This window comes from Gobio gobio (genome assembly GCF_949357685.1).
Source record: "Gobio gobio genome assembly, chromosome: 1".
In the NCBI taxonomy this organism is placed as follows: domain Eukaryota; kingdom Metazoa; phylum Chordata; class Actinopteri; order Cypriniformes; family Gobionidae; genus Gobio; species Gobio gobio.
Window position 1 is genome coordinate 11,795,934 of NC_137097.1, and position 18,207 is coordinate 11,814,140.

At 38.5% G+C, this 18,207-nt stretch overlaps 2 protein-coding genes and 1 long non-coding RNA gene across 3 annotated transcripts in view; 2 read left to right on the forward strand and 1 right to left on the reverse strand.

Moving 5' to 3' along the window:
- The window catches only part of LOC307131184, a 403,239-nt gene that overhangs the window by 242,630 nt on the left and 142,402 nt on the right, over nucleotides 1–18,207 (forward strand). The gene's annotated exons all lie outside the window — the stretch shown is intronic.
- Nucleotides 704–18,207, forward strand: part of LOC307131170 (uncharacterized protein) — a 129,203-nt gene continuing 111,699 nt past the window's right edge. Inside the window, exon 1 of the mRNA XM_079824673.1 lies at nucleotides 704–790. Coding sequence (XP_079680799.1) covers nucleotides 726–790 — 65 coding nt within the window. The 5' untranslated portion in view covers nucleotides 704–725. The remainder of the gene's footprint in view (nucleotides 791–18,207) is intronic.
- LOC307131177 (ciliogenesis and planar polarity effector 2-like) lies at nucleotides 16,918–17,676 on the reverse strand (the record flags this gene model as incomplete). Its single annotated transcript, XM_079824684.1, has 1 exon — nucleotides 16,918–17,676. One exon carries the CDS (start codon nucleotides 17,674–17,676, stop codon nucleotides 16,918–16,920), a length of 759 nt encoding a protein of 252 aa, XP_079680810.1.

Here is an 18,207-nt window from a genome sequence, read left to right on the forward strand (position 1 = left end):
TCCTGTGATTGTTTTGCATTTGACGCAGGCCAAGGCGTTTCTAATCGTGCTGTGTGAAATACAGAGTGAACGGCGGCTCAAAACACCCAACCGCTTCATGAACACAGGATACGCAAACTACACACTTCAGTTCGATAAAGAAAACCGGTATCGCTAAAACATTTTGATGGATGACGATTGTAATGAAGGTAAAAACGCAGTGACATACTAGGCATGCGCATGTCCGTTATAATTACGATTGTAATGAAGGTAAAGACGATTACAGTGACATGCAGGAGTCATACATTAGGCACTCGCGAGTATGTTATTGATGCTCAAACAAACCGTGTATGTGCGCTCTCGGCTCACTGATCGCTATAACATCATATTTCTGCATGAACGCAGTTCAATATATTCACATATAGGGGTGTAACGATTCATCTACTACATCGATGTATCGATTTATTTTCCTACGATCTAACTACATCGATCTGTGCTCGGCAAGTTGGCCTTCCGGACGACATATATCGATCTAACATCGTTTTAAAAGGTAATCAATCGATTGTATCGATCATAGGAAATAAATAAAGCATTGGATTTAAGCACGTCAGACTTTAAATGGATGTTTTTTCTTAGCACTTTTAATGATAAAGGCGTTAAACGTTACTCGATTCAGTCTGCCTATCTGTGACATCATCGCAACGCACGCACCAGCAGCAGCGCTAAGAAAACAAAACATAGCGAACATGGCGGATGGCAGAGGAGAAGCCAACGAGCGAGAAATGATCAAGCCACCAGGAGAAAGAGCTAAGTTAGTAACGTGTTACCTGTACTTTCAACCCTTGCTAAATGTTACCTGTGCATTCCTGACACCAGTGTGCCAGCAGAGCGAGTTTTTAGTACTGCTGGCAACATAGTGAATGCACAGAGAAGTGTTCTGCGGTCAGATCATGTTGATATTTTTGAAAAAGAAATCTGTAGAGTCATTGAAGTGTAGTTGGTTACATTTTATCTTTTGTTAAATATTGTTTGTTTATTAAACTGAGAGTTTTAGCAGGTTCAGCCAGTTTATTCAAACTGAAGAAATGTTGGTTGCACTTTATTTTTGATATTAATATTGTATTTGTATTATTTTAATGTTGAAAAACAACAGCAAAAGTAACAGGTACACCTACTATTAATTAAACCTGAAGAGAAGTTAGTTGCACTTTATTTTTGATATTAATATTGTAATATTATTATGTTGGATAACAAAAGCAGAAGTAGCAGGTTAACCTACTGTTGAAATTTTGGTTGCACTTACTGTGCTTTTATTGAAAATGTATTGAATATTGAAAATGAGAGCAGAAAAGGTTAACTTCCTGTTAATTCAACCTAAACTGTTGGTTGCACTTTATTCAAATAAAATTTGAATGCATTTGCCATTAATTGTTGTTTACTTGTTTGTTTATATCCATAATATATGGATATGGATACCTGATTCCCTTACAAGAAACAACAGGAATCTAGGAAACTTCACCTGCACTGACCAGTATCCAGATATTTATTTCAGTCACACAATTTTTGGCTAAAAAGTTACTGAATCGATTTCAAGTCACTGAATCGTTTCGGATCGTATCGTTCTAAATGAACCAAAATCGTCCTTGAATCGTATCGACAACCTCAAATCGTGATACGAATCGAATCGTTGTTAAAACGAATCGTTACACCCCTATTCACATAGTTGTCAAAATGAATGTACTGTGAGTGTTTTATAATGGATGCCTGCCGAAGAAAAGTGTTTTGGAGGAGTTTTGTTTAGATATAGACGTGATTGCTTGTTCTGACAGAGGAACTGTTCACTGATGACATCAACTTCAGATGGCTAAGTTTTCACACATTCAGAATTATTTTATTTTTCATTTGTATTTTAGTGCATTTATTAATTATGAATGGATCTGTATAGTTATATGCGGTCCTTTGGCATCTCTCTGTGGTCTTGTTTGCTATGGTAGGTTGACTTGTGCTTATTTGTACTTATTGTACTGTATAACTGAGCAGAGTAAGTACTTCTAAGTAGTAAAGAATGTCTGCAATGTATGTTTGCAAAAAAGAACACTGAAGGTTAATATATCTTGAATTTCTTTTGTTAAAAAAATCAAATAACGGGTGTCGGTGGGCCTTGCAGTATTGATTCGGAGAGGAAGGGGGCCTTTGAGTAAAAAAGGTTGGGAACCTGACTTTGATTTTGTGAGCGGCAAACACAGAGGCAATAAAGAGTGGATATAATGTTTTAATAAATTATACTAGGCTACACACACAACTTAACTAAGCAAAGATTAAATACAAAATAAATAAAGTGAAGAAAAGCACGGGAAGAGAGAGAGAAGAGAATGGCAAAAGTACAATCAGTTAACCACAACCTCAGAGAAAAATCAAAGAATCAGGTTCACCTTAAAAGGGGCGCAATGACTTAGAAACGCATCTAAAGGTTGCGAACGGTACGTGCATTGACTTTGGTTGCTGAACAAGTCCAGATGCAAGTCCAGAGTTTCTTGATGTTTTCATTAGGAGTGCGCTGAAGTGTTTGTTGTGTTTTTCATGTTGATTCCCACAAAGATAACTTGAAGATAGTTGCCAGAAGGAGGAAATGTGGTTTCTCAAAAGAGATTGAGCAAAGATGTGCCTAATCAGGGAACTCTTAAAGGCGCTATCAGTTCACACACATTTGGTGAGGTGACCAATCAAAGATGACCAGCAGAAAGTCCTGATCTATCTTATCCCTATCTGCGTGTTTATGGTGGCATGGAGAATTTGTGCAGTTTTTACACAAAGGTATGGAAGAAATATTACGATGCATTTTAATCAAAAAATACTATACACCATAAATTCTGAAATTAAAAGAGGTTTCTTTTGATAGCAAGCAAGATGGGGATTTGAAGACATTAAAGCAATGACACATCATCTTTGGATATCAGCATTAGAAGTTGCACTAACATAACTAAAGAATCATAACTAGGCTAATATAAAGGACATGCATAAAATGCAGGAGAAATAGTAGTGGGGACAGACTGATTGTGAGTCAATGTCCTTGTGTATTGGAAGTTTGTCTCTAGTCTTTGCCCAAATGGCTGGCGTCTGGTCTCCTGTGCTGCCTTTGAGGGTTCCAGGCATCGTCTCTGCTAAGGTCGTTCAGGAGAGCAGAGGTCATAACGGCATTTGAAGAGAGGTGGTTTGCGATTCTTTGGGCCGGGCCGGTGATCAAGTTTGACCAAAGGGAAAGGGGGAAGGTTTTTATGGTGCCTAGAGCATTTAGATCATGCCCATCCGTTACAGTGTCATAAAGGCTAGTGTTGACAAGGGTTCAGAGTAGGGATGTCAATTTACACAAATTTCCATGATCGATCGTCGTTTAAATTAACGATCAGTTAATCGATTAATCGTTAGCCTTAACACTGCATGCGTCTACAGCAGTGGCTTATAGCCGACCGCATGACAGGGTGTGCAAACGCTGACAAAACGCCATGTTCCTCACTAAATCAATGAGAAGAGTTTTTAATCTAAATAAAGGGATATAGGATTGTAAAATGAATCGATGTGATTGATCATTTAATTAAATTACTTATTTATTAATCAAATATGAGTAATACATGTTAACGTGTCACCAACTCCACCTCAGATGCTTGCTCTTCATAATGTGTGGACGCGCTCTTCCTGAAACAACGCGCTGAAAACACCTGATTAATCGATGATCGATAGGTTTTATCGATTAAATGTATTATCGACAATTAATCGATCATCGATTAATCATTAACATCCCTAGTTCAGAGCATGCATGCCACTATTTGGTAACCAGTTTTTATTGACTATTATGTGCACAGCTACCAGATACCCGGAAGCATTTCCACTCCGAAAAAAATCACATCCCGAGCAGTTGTTAAAGCTTCAACAAAGTTCTTTACCATTTTTGGTCCACTGAGACTGAGCTTGTCCAGATTGATCAGGGGGCTTATTTTCTATCTTAATTGTGTGCTCAAGTCTTTAAATCGCTCAATATTACACGTCGTATATCCAGTGCTTATCACCCAGAGAGACAGGGGTCAGTTGAAAGGTTCCATCAGACCTTAAAAGCAATGCTTAGGATATACTGCCTCGAGACCTGGTCTGAGTGGGATGAAGGTGTTCCTTTGCTTTTATTCTCAATCCGTGAAACGGTGCAGGAGTATCTGAAGTTCAGCCCATCAGAGCTGGTCTTTGGCCATACTGTGAGAGGACCACTGAAAGAGAGAATCTTCGGCATTGAGGACTCTACTGACATAATCTAACACGTTTGCTTTAATTTCATGATCGGCTTCAGAAAACGTGTGTACTCTATATCAATGTCCCTCCATAAACTTCTGGGCCCTCCGCACTAGCAATGTGTGTGCTATCTCCCCAACGCCACACCACCGCCCACACCCTGGTGTGATGCCTGTGTGAATAGGATCTAGTTGTATGTTGTTTTTGATACTTTACATGTCTAAATGTTTTGTTTGTTGCTTTGTACCATTAAACTGGTGTTAATTTGCATTTGTCTCTTTTCACCTTAGACCTGACGGTGCTGAAAGAGGAGAGTGAAGTACTGAATGAAATAGAAGAGAAAGATCAATTTAAGAATCATGATTTAATAACTGGAGAAAAAACTTTTAGTTGCTCACAGCCTGAAAAGACTTTGTCACAAAAAAAGGCTAAAAATAAGGGAACTAGAAGTAATTTCACCTGCCAACAGTGTGGAAAGAGTTTAGCTTCAGGAGTAAGCCTTAAAATACACACGAGAGTTCACACTGGAGAGAAGCCTTACACATGTGGGCACTGTGGAAATAGTTTCAATAGTAAAGGAAACCTTAAAGTCCATATGACAATTCATACTGGAGAGAAGCCGTACACCTGCCAACATTGTGGAAGAAGTTTCAACATAAAAGGAAACCTTACAGTCCACATGATAATTCACACTGGAGAGAAACCTTACACCTGCCAACAGTGTGGAAAGAGTTTTGCTGAAAAAGCAATCCTTAACAGGCACATGCTAATTCACACTGGAGAGAAGCCTTTCACCTGCCAACAGTGTGGAAGAAGTTTCAACCGAAAAGAAAATCTTAATTACCACATGAGACTTCACACTGGAGAGAAGCCGTTCACCTGCCAACACTGTGGAAAAAGTTTCCACCGAAAAGGAAGCCTTAACAGGCACATGAGAGTTCACACTGGAGAGAAGCCGTTCACCTGCCAACAGTGTGGAAAGAGTTTCGCTAAAAAACTAAACTTTAACAGACACATGAGACTTCACTCTGGGGAGCAACCCTACACATGCCCTCAGTGTGGAAAGAGTTTCACTGTAAAACGTCACTTTGAAAACCACATGAGAGTTCACACTGGAGAGAAGCCGTTCACCTGCCAACAGTGTGGAAAAAGTTTCAGCCAAAAAGAAAGTCTTTACAGGCACTTGAGAGTTCACACTGGAGAGAAGCCGTTTACATGTGGACACTGTGGGAAAAGTTTTAGGTATAAAAAAGCCCTGGAGTACCACATGAGTATTCATGTATGAGAGAACTGGTTTCATGTCATCATTGTGGAATTAATTTCACAGACAGGAAATGCCTCATGTTTGGGAGACTGTATAATGTGCTGATTTTTGTAACGATACTAAATTGCCTTATGCTGCGTTCACACCAAACGCAAATAGAGCGTCTGGAGCGAGTGATTTCAATGTTAAGTCAATGTAAAGATGAGCTAACGCGCGTCTGGAGGTCCTGCATACTCGGTTAATGACTCAAATCCACCGTCTTGCGCGATATGCGCAAGTTACTTTATTTGATGCTTTTTGTGCATTCGGGCGTTTGAAGTGAATTTGCGTTGAAAAATCTGAACTTTGGCGTCTGTTCGCGCCGCGTTAACCAATCAGGAGCCTGCTTGCTGCTGTCAAGTGGTAAATTGACGTGAAGAGAAACCCCACATAATTTAAAACTACTACTGTTATTGTGTCACAAAATTTAGTTTTATGACTTTTTCAGGTGAGAATGTAGTTGTTTAAATTTCAAATCTGTGGTTTATTTATAAAGAGAGCGCCTATTAAAAAAATGTTTTGGAGTTGTGAGATCCAGGTGATCACCGGGCGCTCAGCGCTCATTAACCCTGGTGAGAGCAGCCTTTCCTCGGCCAGTCCTTCTGATGTTTGCCGCTGGCTCTGATGTCCTGTAGTGGTTAAACAAGAGATATAATTCGTCTTGTGTAGATCTAACTGGCGATCTTTGGTCTCATGAATCTATAATTTGTTGTCTGCCAAATCGTTTTGACTGAGGGCAAAGAGAGGTTCATAACATTATTTTTTAGGATATTTAAATATACATGCAGTGAAGATAATGTAGGTAGTGCGTTGCCTAAACCACATTTGTGTGGCTATTAATGTTTAATATATATTTTTAATGAAAATTCAAAGAGTGGTGTTTTATGACATTTCACCAGGAGGCGACTTGATGCATCTATTCGCTTCAAACGCTCGATTTATATGCAGGTCCAATTCGCTGCAAATGGATTCAAAATGCTCAATTGTCCAACTAGACGCGGATTTAACGCTTTATTCGCATTTGGTGTGAATGCAGCATAAGAGGCCTTATTTCCCTATTTGTGCCCAAATTTTTCTGAATGGTTTAAAGCATATAGTTGTGTTAATAGTGTCCTATGTGAACATGTTCAGCATTTATTTTCCCCAGGTTTTTTTTCATTCTTTTTTTTTACTTTCTTGAAAAACGTATTTTAATGTGTGGCAAGTATATTAATGTGTAGCAAGTATAGTTGTAGGTGGGCAAATATGTTATAGGCACCCCTTCAATGTCAAATTTGAATGGGGGAACACCTACAGACTGTAGTAGGTGAATGTAAACTCATTACTTGTCATTCCGTAAATATCTTATACTTTATCCTAAATTGTACTGGTAGCCATCCCAAAAGAGAAGGGAAAGAAATAAAGGGAGTAACATGATATGATTTCCTAGCATTCATTAAAAACCTTGTAGCAGCATTTTGTACCAGCTGCAAGCGAGCAAGATGTTTCTGCCAATCCCAACATAAAGAGCACTACAATAGTCTAGATGGGAAGAAACATATGCATGGACAACTTTCTCCAGATCCCTGGCTGGAAGAATTGGTTTCAGTTTGGCTATTGTCCTTAAATAGAAGAAGCAATTTTGAACCACTGTCTTTATCTGTCAATCAAATATGAGGGATGAGTCAAAAATGACTCCCAAGTTCTTACTTGATCATGTAGGTAGACCTTCCATGGGCCTAAACTATCGTTTACCATCTTGCTACAAGCTGAGCGACCAAAAATAATGATTTCTGTTTTATTTTCATTCAATTGAACAAGATTTTCAGCCATCCACAACTTTACTTCCTCTAGGCATTGTTGAAAGTGGACAAGCTCAAAATATTGTAGATGTTTATTTTACACAAACATTTAGCATCATCCACATTTGATGGGGTCGACCAAAATGTAATCTTAATACCAGGTGTAAACAGCTCCTAAAAGATCCTTTAATGTTGTCCTTGTAGAAGTTAAAAGATTCATGGCTGGTACCTGGCAATCCGGATGACTTGCTTCCAGCAATTTGGAAAGTCCGCCAGCGTTTGTATCATTGGAGAGTTAGACCTTGTAATCTTCGAGTGCAGAAATGCCCCAGTTCCGAGCCAGAGTTCCGAGGATGCTACGTCATCGACGTCCGTCGAAGGGCTGTTCCAATGTCAAGGAATCCTCGGAATGTCAACCAAGGTCCGTTCGAAAAATATGCCATACACAGGAAAGGATGCTTACGAGTAGACTTCGCGCACTTAGCGTTCTCAAATCACCCACAATCCTATGCGCGCAGCTTTGCTATCTTGTTATACAAAAAATACAAAATATCGGACGTTGGCGGAGTCGGAGCGTTAATGGGGCAATATGCTTTCAAGTGTAAGTATTTACGTTACCAAACATTTGTTATAACCGTAGTAAATATAAGTAAAGTTTAACTTTTAAATGCCAGTACAAATCACAACCGTATTGATTATACAAATGACGTTATTGATGGCTAACGGACCTTTTCACTGACGTAATGAGGCTGACGTGCACTTGCTAGCCTGTTCCATTTACCTGTTCTCCGAATGTTAAAGAGGAGCCTCGCCTAGCCTCTGAAGGAAGTGACTTGGAAGGACCAGTCCTGCAGAGGAAGGATCCTTGACATTGAGAAACACCTACTGTGTTTTGTAAATGTATTTGATAATGATATGGTTTAAATTTGAAAGTAAATTAAAATATACATTTATGTTATATCATAATCTTTGCCTTTCTTCGATGACGTTGCAGGGCGTTCCAAATGAGCGATTATTTCCTGCTAAGTCCACTTCAGCTGATATACTGTGCTCAGGGAGTAGGGAGCAGGGATCAGTGCGTAGGGACCCTGTCGAATGGAACGCACTCTAGGAATTAGGCAAAACAGGAACAAAACCAACATGTCCTCCAACCAATACGCCTATATACAGTAGGTTGTTTATCACTTCCCTGAAATGTGACCCATAGGAGCGTTTACTAAAGTTGTGCCCCTATCAACAACAGGACACTTTCATTTTAATGCAATTTTCCCTTTTATTTGCATCATAGGCCCATCATAGGCTTCGGGTTTTGCATAGCTCAATTGGTAGAGCATTACAAAAAAAGCAAAAACATAATGTAAACATATGATTATGCAATCGTGGGTTCGATCCCAGGGAACGCATGTGCTCATAAAGTGTATATGCACTATAAATCATTGGGTAGGTTTAGGGGTGGGGTGGGTGTAGTTGTTAATAAAAAATTACTTTTGCTAAATGGAAATAGGACAAATGGTGGTAAAAAGTCCACACATTGCATTAAAATGAACACACATTTTGAGTGGTAATGACGTAACATGACACTGTCATTATTTTTCCGCCAGCTAGAGCAGGGCCGTGCAGAGAGTTCGTCAGGGGCAGGGGCTCAAATGTAAAAAAGGGGCAATATGTAAAAAAAAAATATATATATATATACACAGTATATATATATATACACAGTATATATATATATATATATATATATATATATATATATATATATATATATATATATATATATACAGTATATATATATATATATATACAGTATATATATATATATATATATATATATATATATATATATATATATATATATATATATACAGTATATATATATATATATATATATATATATATATATATATATATATACAGTATATATATATATATATATATATATATATACAGTATATATATATATATATATATATATATATATGTGTGTGTGTGTGTGTGTGTGTGTGTGTGTGTGTGTGTGTGTGTGTGTGTGTGTGTGTGTGTGTGTGTGTGTGTGTGTGTGTGTGTTTATATCCTTATGCTCATCAAGCCTGCATTTATTTAATAAAAAATACAGAAAAAACAGTAGCCTAATATTGTGAAATATTATTACATTGTGTTCTTTTTAACTTTTTATTAATCAAAGAATCTTGAAAAGAGTATCACAGTTTCCTAGCCTGGCGTGGCCATACTCAATTCTAGTCAGAATATGAGTCTGGTACCGCTCCATTGAGCTTTGATTATGGGGCGTGTTTCAACCGAGCCAGGAAAGACCTCAATTGGATAGACCCACAACCAATCAGAGCAACGCGTAACGTTAGTTGTCAAATGTCAACAGAACTCAACTGACCTGTGTTGCCAAGTCCGTGTTTTTCTCCATGTCCGCGGGTTGAAGCGACCCCAATTATGTGATTATATAAACCCAGGAATGCGAATTTTAGCAGGCAACCTTGCCAAAATAACATATTTTGCCAACCAAACGCCATTTTTTTCCGGAGAACCCCCGGAAAGTTATTGTTTTGGGCTATAGTTTTGAGTAGCAATTGTGCGCGACATTGCAAAAACACTTGGCAACCCTGTCTGCACGCACGCTGGATTAAGTAACGTTACAAGAAAAAGATGAGTGTAAACGATCTTTGCCAGTAATAAAATAATTTAAGGATACACAGAGTACTTACCAACACGATCATCGTTTCTGAGAGAAATAGTGAAGGTGAATGCATATACGAACAAGTTCTCCGTTTAGGATAAGAGCAAATTCAACCCAAGAGCCTTCGATGACGTGGATGATTACGTTACTGTTTATCATCTGTCCATCATCGTCTAAAGCCCGCCCTGACAATTTCATTGGTCCGAACAGTTTCTGTTCGGGCATAATTACTTCTCTATGGAGCGAGTCCAGACCGAATTGCCCGAGCAAAAAAAATTGTGGGCGGGGCTAAATTCGGCTGGCATCCAGGCTAACAGTTTCCATCATTGACATTAAATCCTCATATTAGAATGATTTCTGAATGATCATGTGACACTGAAGAGTGGAGTAATGATGCTGAAAATACAGCTGTGATCCCAGGAATAAATTATATTTTAAATTATTTTAAAATAGAAAACCATTATTTTAATATATTTCGCAATATTGCTGTTTTTTATCAAATAAATGTAGGCTTGATGAACATAAGAGACTTATTTCATAATGCTGCATAATATTCAAAAATAGTATAATAAAGTCCTTTCACGTAACCATTTCGCCAGTCACTTGGGTTTTGTTAACTTTGATAGTTTCATGAAATAGTAAACGGTGTATCAATATACATAAAAGTGAATTTAACACTACTTACCATTAATGCGACTTTTGCTGCTGTGGTTTTGTGCAGGGATTTTTGTTGTCTGTTAAAATCCATTTTGTCAGTGATGCAATTTATAAAATGAGCCAAACCGCAGGAAATTGTTCCACAAGCGTTAGTTCGTCTGTCCATGTCATTTTCAACCGATTTATGAATAAGAACAGAAAATTACCGCTTCACATCGCCCAATGGAATTTGAACTTGCTTTGCCAGATCACGATTGGTTGGTGTATATACATGACAAACGGGCATTGGTGAATTGTGTAATACTTTAAAATATATAGCTAATATATAGCTTTGTAATTAAATCAACACATTAGCTCTGATTATGGATGGAAAAAAAATATATTGGTTTGCTTTTTTCCCGTGAGGCCACACACTCTCTGAAAGCACCATATTTGGCTCGAGAGCCGTTTCCGAACAGAGGAAAATCAGCTGTCAATCAAAACGCACGCGACCCATAGCAACGCGTTATGACAACGCCTCAACAGAAATTGTCCGACTTTTGAGCCGTTCGTTACTATTGTATACATTGTCATGTTATAATAATCACATTTATTTAAAAGGACTCAAATGACATGGTTGGGGGTCACCAATGCAAAAGAACAAAGGAAGGAAGTGAGGTCTATTTATAGACCTTGATCAGGGGATTATGGGTAATGTAGTACATCATATGGTAATGCAAGTTGCCAGGATTTATGAGAAACGTAGTACAAAGAAAAATAAAGGGGGAAAAAAAGGAAACAAATGGGTCAATTTACAACAGTATGCACTTATTGTATTGTTTTTTTTACAGTACTTAGTGTATCCACAAGGTAGCAACCGTGCTCTAGAGGCGTCGATTCACAAGTAGTCAAAATAAAACAGACCAGAATGTATGCAAGCTACAATGGAGGTATGAGACTGTATCAAAATTCTGTTCTGTGGGATTTCCTTAATGGCCGTCGTTAATAGCAACGCATTATCACAGCGCACATCCACATATCACAAAAGACGCTCTGCAACTTGAGTCTCTGTTTTTGATTGTATTTAAAATGAACTCCGAGGACTTTAATATTAACACTACTATAATTATTACTATCAACTTCTTGTGATCATTGTTTTGTACACCGTACAAAATAGATCAGATTTAAAATCAGGTAAGATTTAAAACATTAATCTCAATTCAATATGTCCCCGTAATTATTTATGTGGTTCTGTGTACTAAGTGTACAATGAATATACATTATTCTCCCTTAAATGTCACCTTAGTCTTGTCTGAACTTGTTTGTTCATCTTTGACCTCAATACCAAGACTATGTCTGGGAAATATTAATGTGCAGCTTGAGCTAAAGCCCACTTGCCTTGCGTTCACAGATTTGAAGTAATTGTTGTAACTGTAATTGTTTCCCCCTATTACAGCGAGTTTCTTCTAGCATGTTCTGCAGACAGGGTGACCATCCTCGATTATGTTTCCCTTAGGACTTTTGTAAAAGCCAAAATATGACCACGCCTCAGATTTGGTCCTTTAAGAAGGCTGGGAAATCTCCCGGCGCTGTCACTGCCTTCTGCCATTTCTTCTCATTCAAAAAACTGCATAGGGCGCTGCGCCTGCACCAGACGGACGCTGACTGGACAGGATTTACTGTGAGTTTTCAAAATCGTGATAATCACACACTGTTTTAATGATAATTACATTTTAAACGATATTACTAAATGTCTTTACATTTTATCGTAGTTTATCATGAAACCGGTAATCGTTCCATCCCTAAGGGCTACACAGATGAGAGATTGTGCAAAGAGGTTATAAAGTCCCTCATTTTTACAACTCTAGCATGAAAGAATACAAAGATATTTACATGGGTTGTAACTCATGGCGAGGGATTGATCAAAACTGCACAGAATGCCTATGCACTAGGGGTGTAACGATTCATTTTAACAACGATTCGATTCGTATCACGATTTGAGGTTGTCGATACGATTCAAGGACGATATTGGTTAATTTAGAACGATACGATCCGAAACGATTCAGTGACTTGAAATCGATTCAGTAACTTTTTAGCCAAAAATTGTGTGACTGAAATAAATATCTGGATACTGGTCAGTGCAGGTGAAGTTTCCTAGATTTCTTTTGTTTCTTGTAAGGGAATCAGGTATCAATTCATTATGGATATAAACAAACAAGTAAACAACAATTAATGGCAAATGCATTCAAATTTTATTAGAATAAAGTGCAACCAACAGTTTAGGTTGAATTAACAGGAAGTTAACCTTTTCTGCTCTCATTTTAAATATTCAATACATTTTCAATAAAAGCACAGTAAGTGCAACCAACATTTCAACAGTAGGTTAACCTGCTACTTCTGCTTTTGTTTTCCAACATAAAAATATTACAATATTAATATCAAAAATAAAGTGCAACTAACTTCTCTTCAGGTTTAATTAATAGTAGGTTTACCTGCTACTTTTGCTGTTGTTTTTCAACATTAAAATAATACAAATACAATATTAATATCAAAAATAAAGTGCAACCAACATTTCTATTTAACAAAAGATAAAATGTAACCAACTACCCTTCAATGACGCTACAGATTTCTTTTTCCAAAATATCAACATGATCTGACCGCAGAACACTTCTCTGTGCGTTCACTATGTCGCCAGCAGTATTATAAACTCGCTCTGCTGGCACACTGGTGTCAGGAATGCACAGGTAACAAGCAAGGGTTGAAAGTACAGGTAGCGCTTTCTCCTGGTGGCTTGATAATTTCTCGCTCGTTATCTTCTCCTCTGTCATCCGCCATGCTATATTTTGTTTTCTCAGCGCTCGCTGCTGCTGGTGCGTTGCGATGATGTCACAGATAGGCAGACTGAATCGAGTAACGTTTAACGCCTTTATTATTAAAAGTGCTAAGAAAAAACATCCATATAAAGTCTGACGTGTTAAAATCCAATGCGTTATTTCCTATTATCGATACAATCGATTGATTACCTTTTAAAACGATGTTAGATCGATATATGTCGTCCGGAAGGCCATCTTGCCGAGCACAGATCGATGTAGTTAGATCATAGGAAAAAAAATCGATACAGCGATGTAGTAGATGAATCGTTACACCCCTACTATGCACTCATACGAGTTAAAATAAGTATACTTTGCAATGCTGTGCGTTTGACTGCGCATACGACATACAACTACACTTTCGGCTTAAGGCTTTTCTGTCTGAAACTCATTCCAGACTGATGACAAATAAAACCACTCTCACAAGTGAATGCTCATGTGGTGTTTAAAGCTTTGTTTATATCTGAAACTCTCTCCACAGAGATCACAAATGAACGGCTTCTCTCCAGTGTGAATTCTCATGTGTGTGTTGAGGCTTCCTTTTCGGTTGAAACTTTTTCCACACTGTTGGCAGGTGTCAGGCTTGTCTCCAGTGTGAACTATCATGTGGGAATCAAGATTTCCTTTACAGTAGAAATCTTTTCCACACTGAGGTAGGGCTAGGCGATAAAACGATAATTATCGCTAAATAATTTACCTCGATAAAACGATAACAACAGTTGTTGACAGCCACAGTGGATGACAGTCTTGAAGGATTAGGGTGCAGTGGAGCGAGAAAAATGAGCGATAGTGAAAAAAATTCAGCGCTCACGACCAGAGCGACGTGCACTGCTGATCATAGGTCCACCACACGGTAATATAATTATTCAATTATCTTGCTTCCTCAAAGTTTTTCCATATAGCATTGAGCCCAACACAGCGCTAACTCTACATTAGCCTAATATCAGTTCACGCATGGGCTTATCGCCTCGTTGTGGGTGAATTACAACAAGCTGTTACCAAACTATGATCACTAAAACATTGTGGAACTTGTGGAAAAATACATAGGTATCATATTTTTTTTTTTGGTGATTTATTAATAACATCATATTTTTGTTTTTGGTGATTTATTAATAACACATCGCCTGTATTAAGAGAATAAAATAATAATTTATTTAAATTATTTGTAATAATTTAAAAATAATTTCATCCAATGTTTAAAGGGAATAAAATAGACTTGACAGCCTGTAACGCTTAACTGAGAGATCGGATAGTTGCAGCTAAGTGCAAACAAAACTCACGTAGGCGATCTGACATTTCACATGGGGTGTTATTGTCAGCGTTCCCACACACACATGCGCCGTGCAATGCAGCGTCTCAGGTATCTCACACCGGACGTGCACATTTTATACGCACAAGCTCAAATTTGAATCGACTTCTGACAGAAGAGCTGCACGATGGGTGAGTTCTTGTAGCACAGGGTGAAATCAGTATGTACATTGACGATTTGAGGGAAATATAATATTTAGCAGAGCCAAATGTTATATCATTACAGTTCTAGATTTTACAATAGATATTTATTTTATATATTATATTTATATTAATAATATTCTACTCTACCTCAGTTTTTAAAATTGTTCACCTGTTTGGGAAGTGTTTGTCATGTTTTGACAATAAAGGATAGTTAACCCACTATTAACTGTCTGTTTTCTACGTCTTTCACTCAGAAGCAAAAATATGTCTTTAAACTTTAAAGAAATAAAGATTTGACATTTATCGATATCGGCTGATATGGAAAACTATATTGTGATAATTTTTTTGGGCCATATCGCCCAGCCCTACACTGAGGGCACACGTAAGGCTTCTCTCCAGTGTGAACTCTCATTGTGCCTGTTAAGGCTTCCTTTTCGGTTGAAACTCTTTCCACACTGAGGGCAGGTGGAGAGTTTCTCTCCAGAGAGTGAACTCTCATGTGGACTTTAAGGTTTCCATGTTGTTCAAAACCCTTTCCACACCGTCTGCCGGTGTAGGAGCTCTCGCCAGTGTGAATTCTCATGTGACGATCAAGAGTTTCCTTTTGGTTGAAACTCTTTCCACACTGTTGGCAGGTGAAAGGCTTCTCTACGGTGTGAATTTTTAAGTGGTCTTTAAAGTTTCCTTTTTGATTGAAATTCTTTCCACACTGAGGGCACGTGTAGGGTTTCTCTCCAGAGTGAACTCTCATGTGGACTTTAAGGTTTCCATGTTGTTCAAAACCCTTTCCACACCGTCTGCAGGTGTAGGAGCTCTCACCAGTGTGAATTCTCATGTGACGTTCAAGACTTCTTTTATGGCTTATACCTTTTCCACACACTTGGCAGGTGTAGGGTTTCTCTCCAGTGTGAGTTCTCATGTGACTGTTAAGGCTTCCTTTATGGTTGAAACTCATTCCACACTGTTGGCAGGTGAACGGTTTCTCTCCAGTGTGAATTCTTAAGTGGTCTTGAAATTTTCCATTATGTTTGAAACTCTTTTCACAATGAGGGCACGTGTAGGGTTTCTCTCCAGTGTGCGTTCTCATGTTGTCTGTAAGATTTCCTTGTTGATTGAAACTCTTTCTGCCCTGAAAGCGGGTAAAATAACTCATAGTTTCTTTCTTTTCAGCTTTTTCTCTGCTCTTTTTTGAAGTCTTTTCAGTCTGTGAGCAACTAAAATATGTTTCTTCAGTTATGAAATCATGATCATTCTCATATTGATCTTTTTCTTCCATTTCCTTTAGTACTTCACACTCCTCTTTCAACTGCATCAGGTCTAAGGAAAAAAATACAAAAATTAACCAATAGCACAACACAACAGCCATCAAAACCATTTAAGCATTAACCCCTAGAGGTCTGGCATGGCACTTTTTTCTTATCAGTGCAAAATAGACTCAAAATACTTTTTCATACAGGCAAGTATTATATACATCATTATAATCTGTTAAGTTTCTACTTCTATTTTTGTACTCTTCCGTGTGGTGTATAGGTTGTCGACCCTGGTTAAGGTTATTTAAGAAATGTAATTTCGCCAAGGGCTGTGACGGTATGGGAATTTTTCTTACCGCGGTGAAGAAGCAACTAATCTAGCGGTTTGTCGGTTAACCGCACGAGAGTTTTCATGTTTCGTGACAGGAAAACCAACATGTTCACTTTGTCTGGTTTCTGCAAGGATCTTAACGGAGTGAAAATGTTGCTTGCAGAGCTGAATACACGCTCAGGGGGAGTGCTCGTAGCGCATATAGTCATATTTTCTGGCAACTTTCATCCTATGCAATAAAATGTATTTATTTCTCTGTCATGTATAGTATTTCGATAGCAGCATAGTCCATCCAAACATTTTGCCTTATACTGACCAACAGATGTGAAATTGATCTACAATACACACAAGCTATACAATGATCTCTGAGCCCGTTTCTCTGAGAGCAGCCTGTGGGGAGATGGAGACAGATGAAGCAGCCTTACAGTCCTGGTGCCACAGATGTTCTGCAAGGGCATTTAGGAGAGGCGCTACTTCACCAAGCCCCGCACTCACATCACCTCCCACTCGGAAGACCGGAAGACCGCACACCTCTTGAAAATGTGTTATGTCACTCTCTGTCACGTCTGTGTGCATAAATAAGTCAAATTTGGTGCCAACCACCAATTTAACCACTGGATCTGAAGATTCGGTGATCCGTGATATCTGATTTGAAAGATCATCAAAGGAGCCACGATCAGTGAAGGAGAACAGGAAAAGGATGGCATCCATCTGTTCCTTACATGACGGTAACATGTGGTCAAATCTTCGCATGGCACTTTCCCCACAGTCCCAAAGCTCAAAGCGGAAAAACAGCACACGGCCACTGTCCTTTAGTCTCGCAGGCCAGAAGACCGCTGTTGTCTCTATGCCTGTGGTCTCATAATGCATTTTGGGGAGATCGAGGCCAGCGAGACGGGCAGCAAGAGCACTCTTCCCGACTCCAGGCTTACCCGAGATAATAACCTTGTAGCGAACGATGTCCACATTCATATGAGGAGGCATCATCGGCGCCTCCAAGAGCCCAAACTTTCGCCGTGTCTTCTTGTGCAGTATTTTGCTGAAAAACTCTCTGCTGTCTGCACAGCGGTGCCAGTCCAACACCAATATGGATCCAAGTGGGATAGCCATTTTAATTGAGCTAAATTAGGTAAATGAAGAGACTTGCGCTTTATATTATGATATCAAGTAACTTATTCTGGGCGAACGCTGCTGCTGCTGATTGTGTGAAAGTCTTCGCTGCTGCTGCTGCTGACTTTTATACTGGCGCAGCTCGGAATGTTCGCTGGAATGTAGCTCGGAATGCAGCACTGTGACATCATGAGCCCTGTGATGTCACACCGCGCAGAGGAGCCTCGATCGCTGCTTTCACAGATGATCAACTTTACAGCTTCATACAACATATCATTTTGTTCTTTTCACGGGTGTTGTGTGTCAATTTAAAGTATCGTGTGTGTGATATGCTTTATTATATTTCGCTGTTATAATGTGCATTAGTTTATTATGGCCGTTGAAAGGAGATTATCGTGTCTTTAGACATGCAGTGCTGCATACATTAGCTTGTTTATGATTAGTTGCTTATATTGATGTCCTTTATGTATATTTAATTTGTATTTCTGTTTATTTGTCAAATCGCTTGTTTTGAGGTATTCTGAAGTTGTA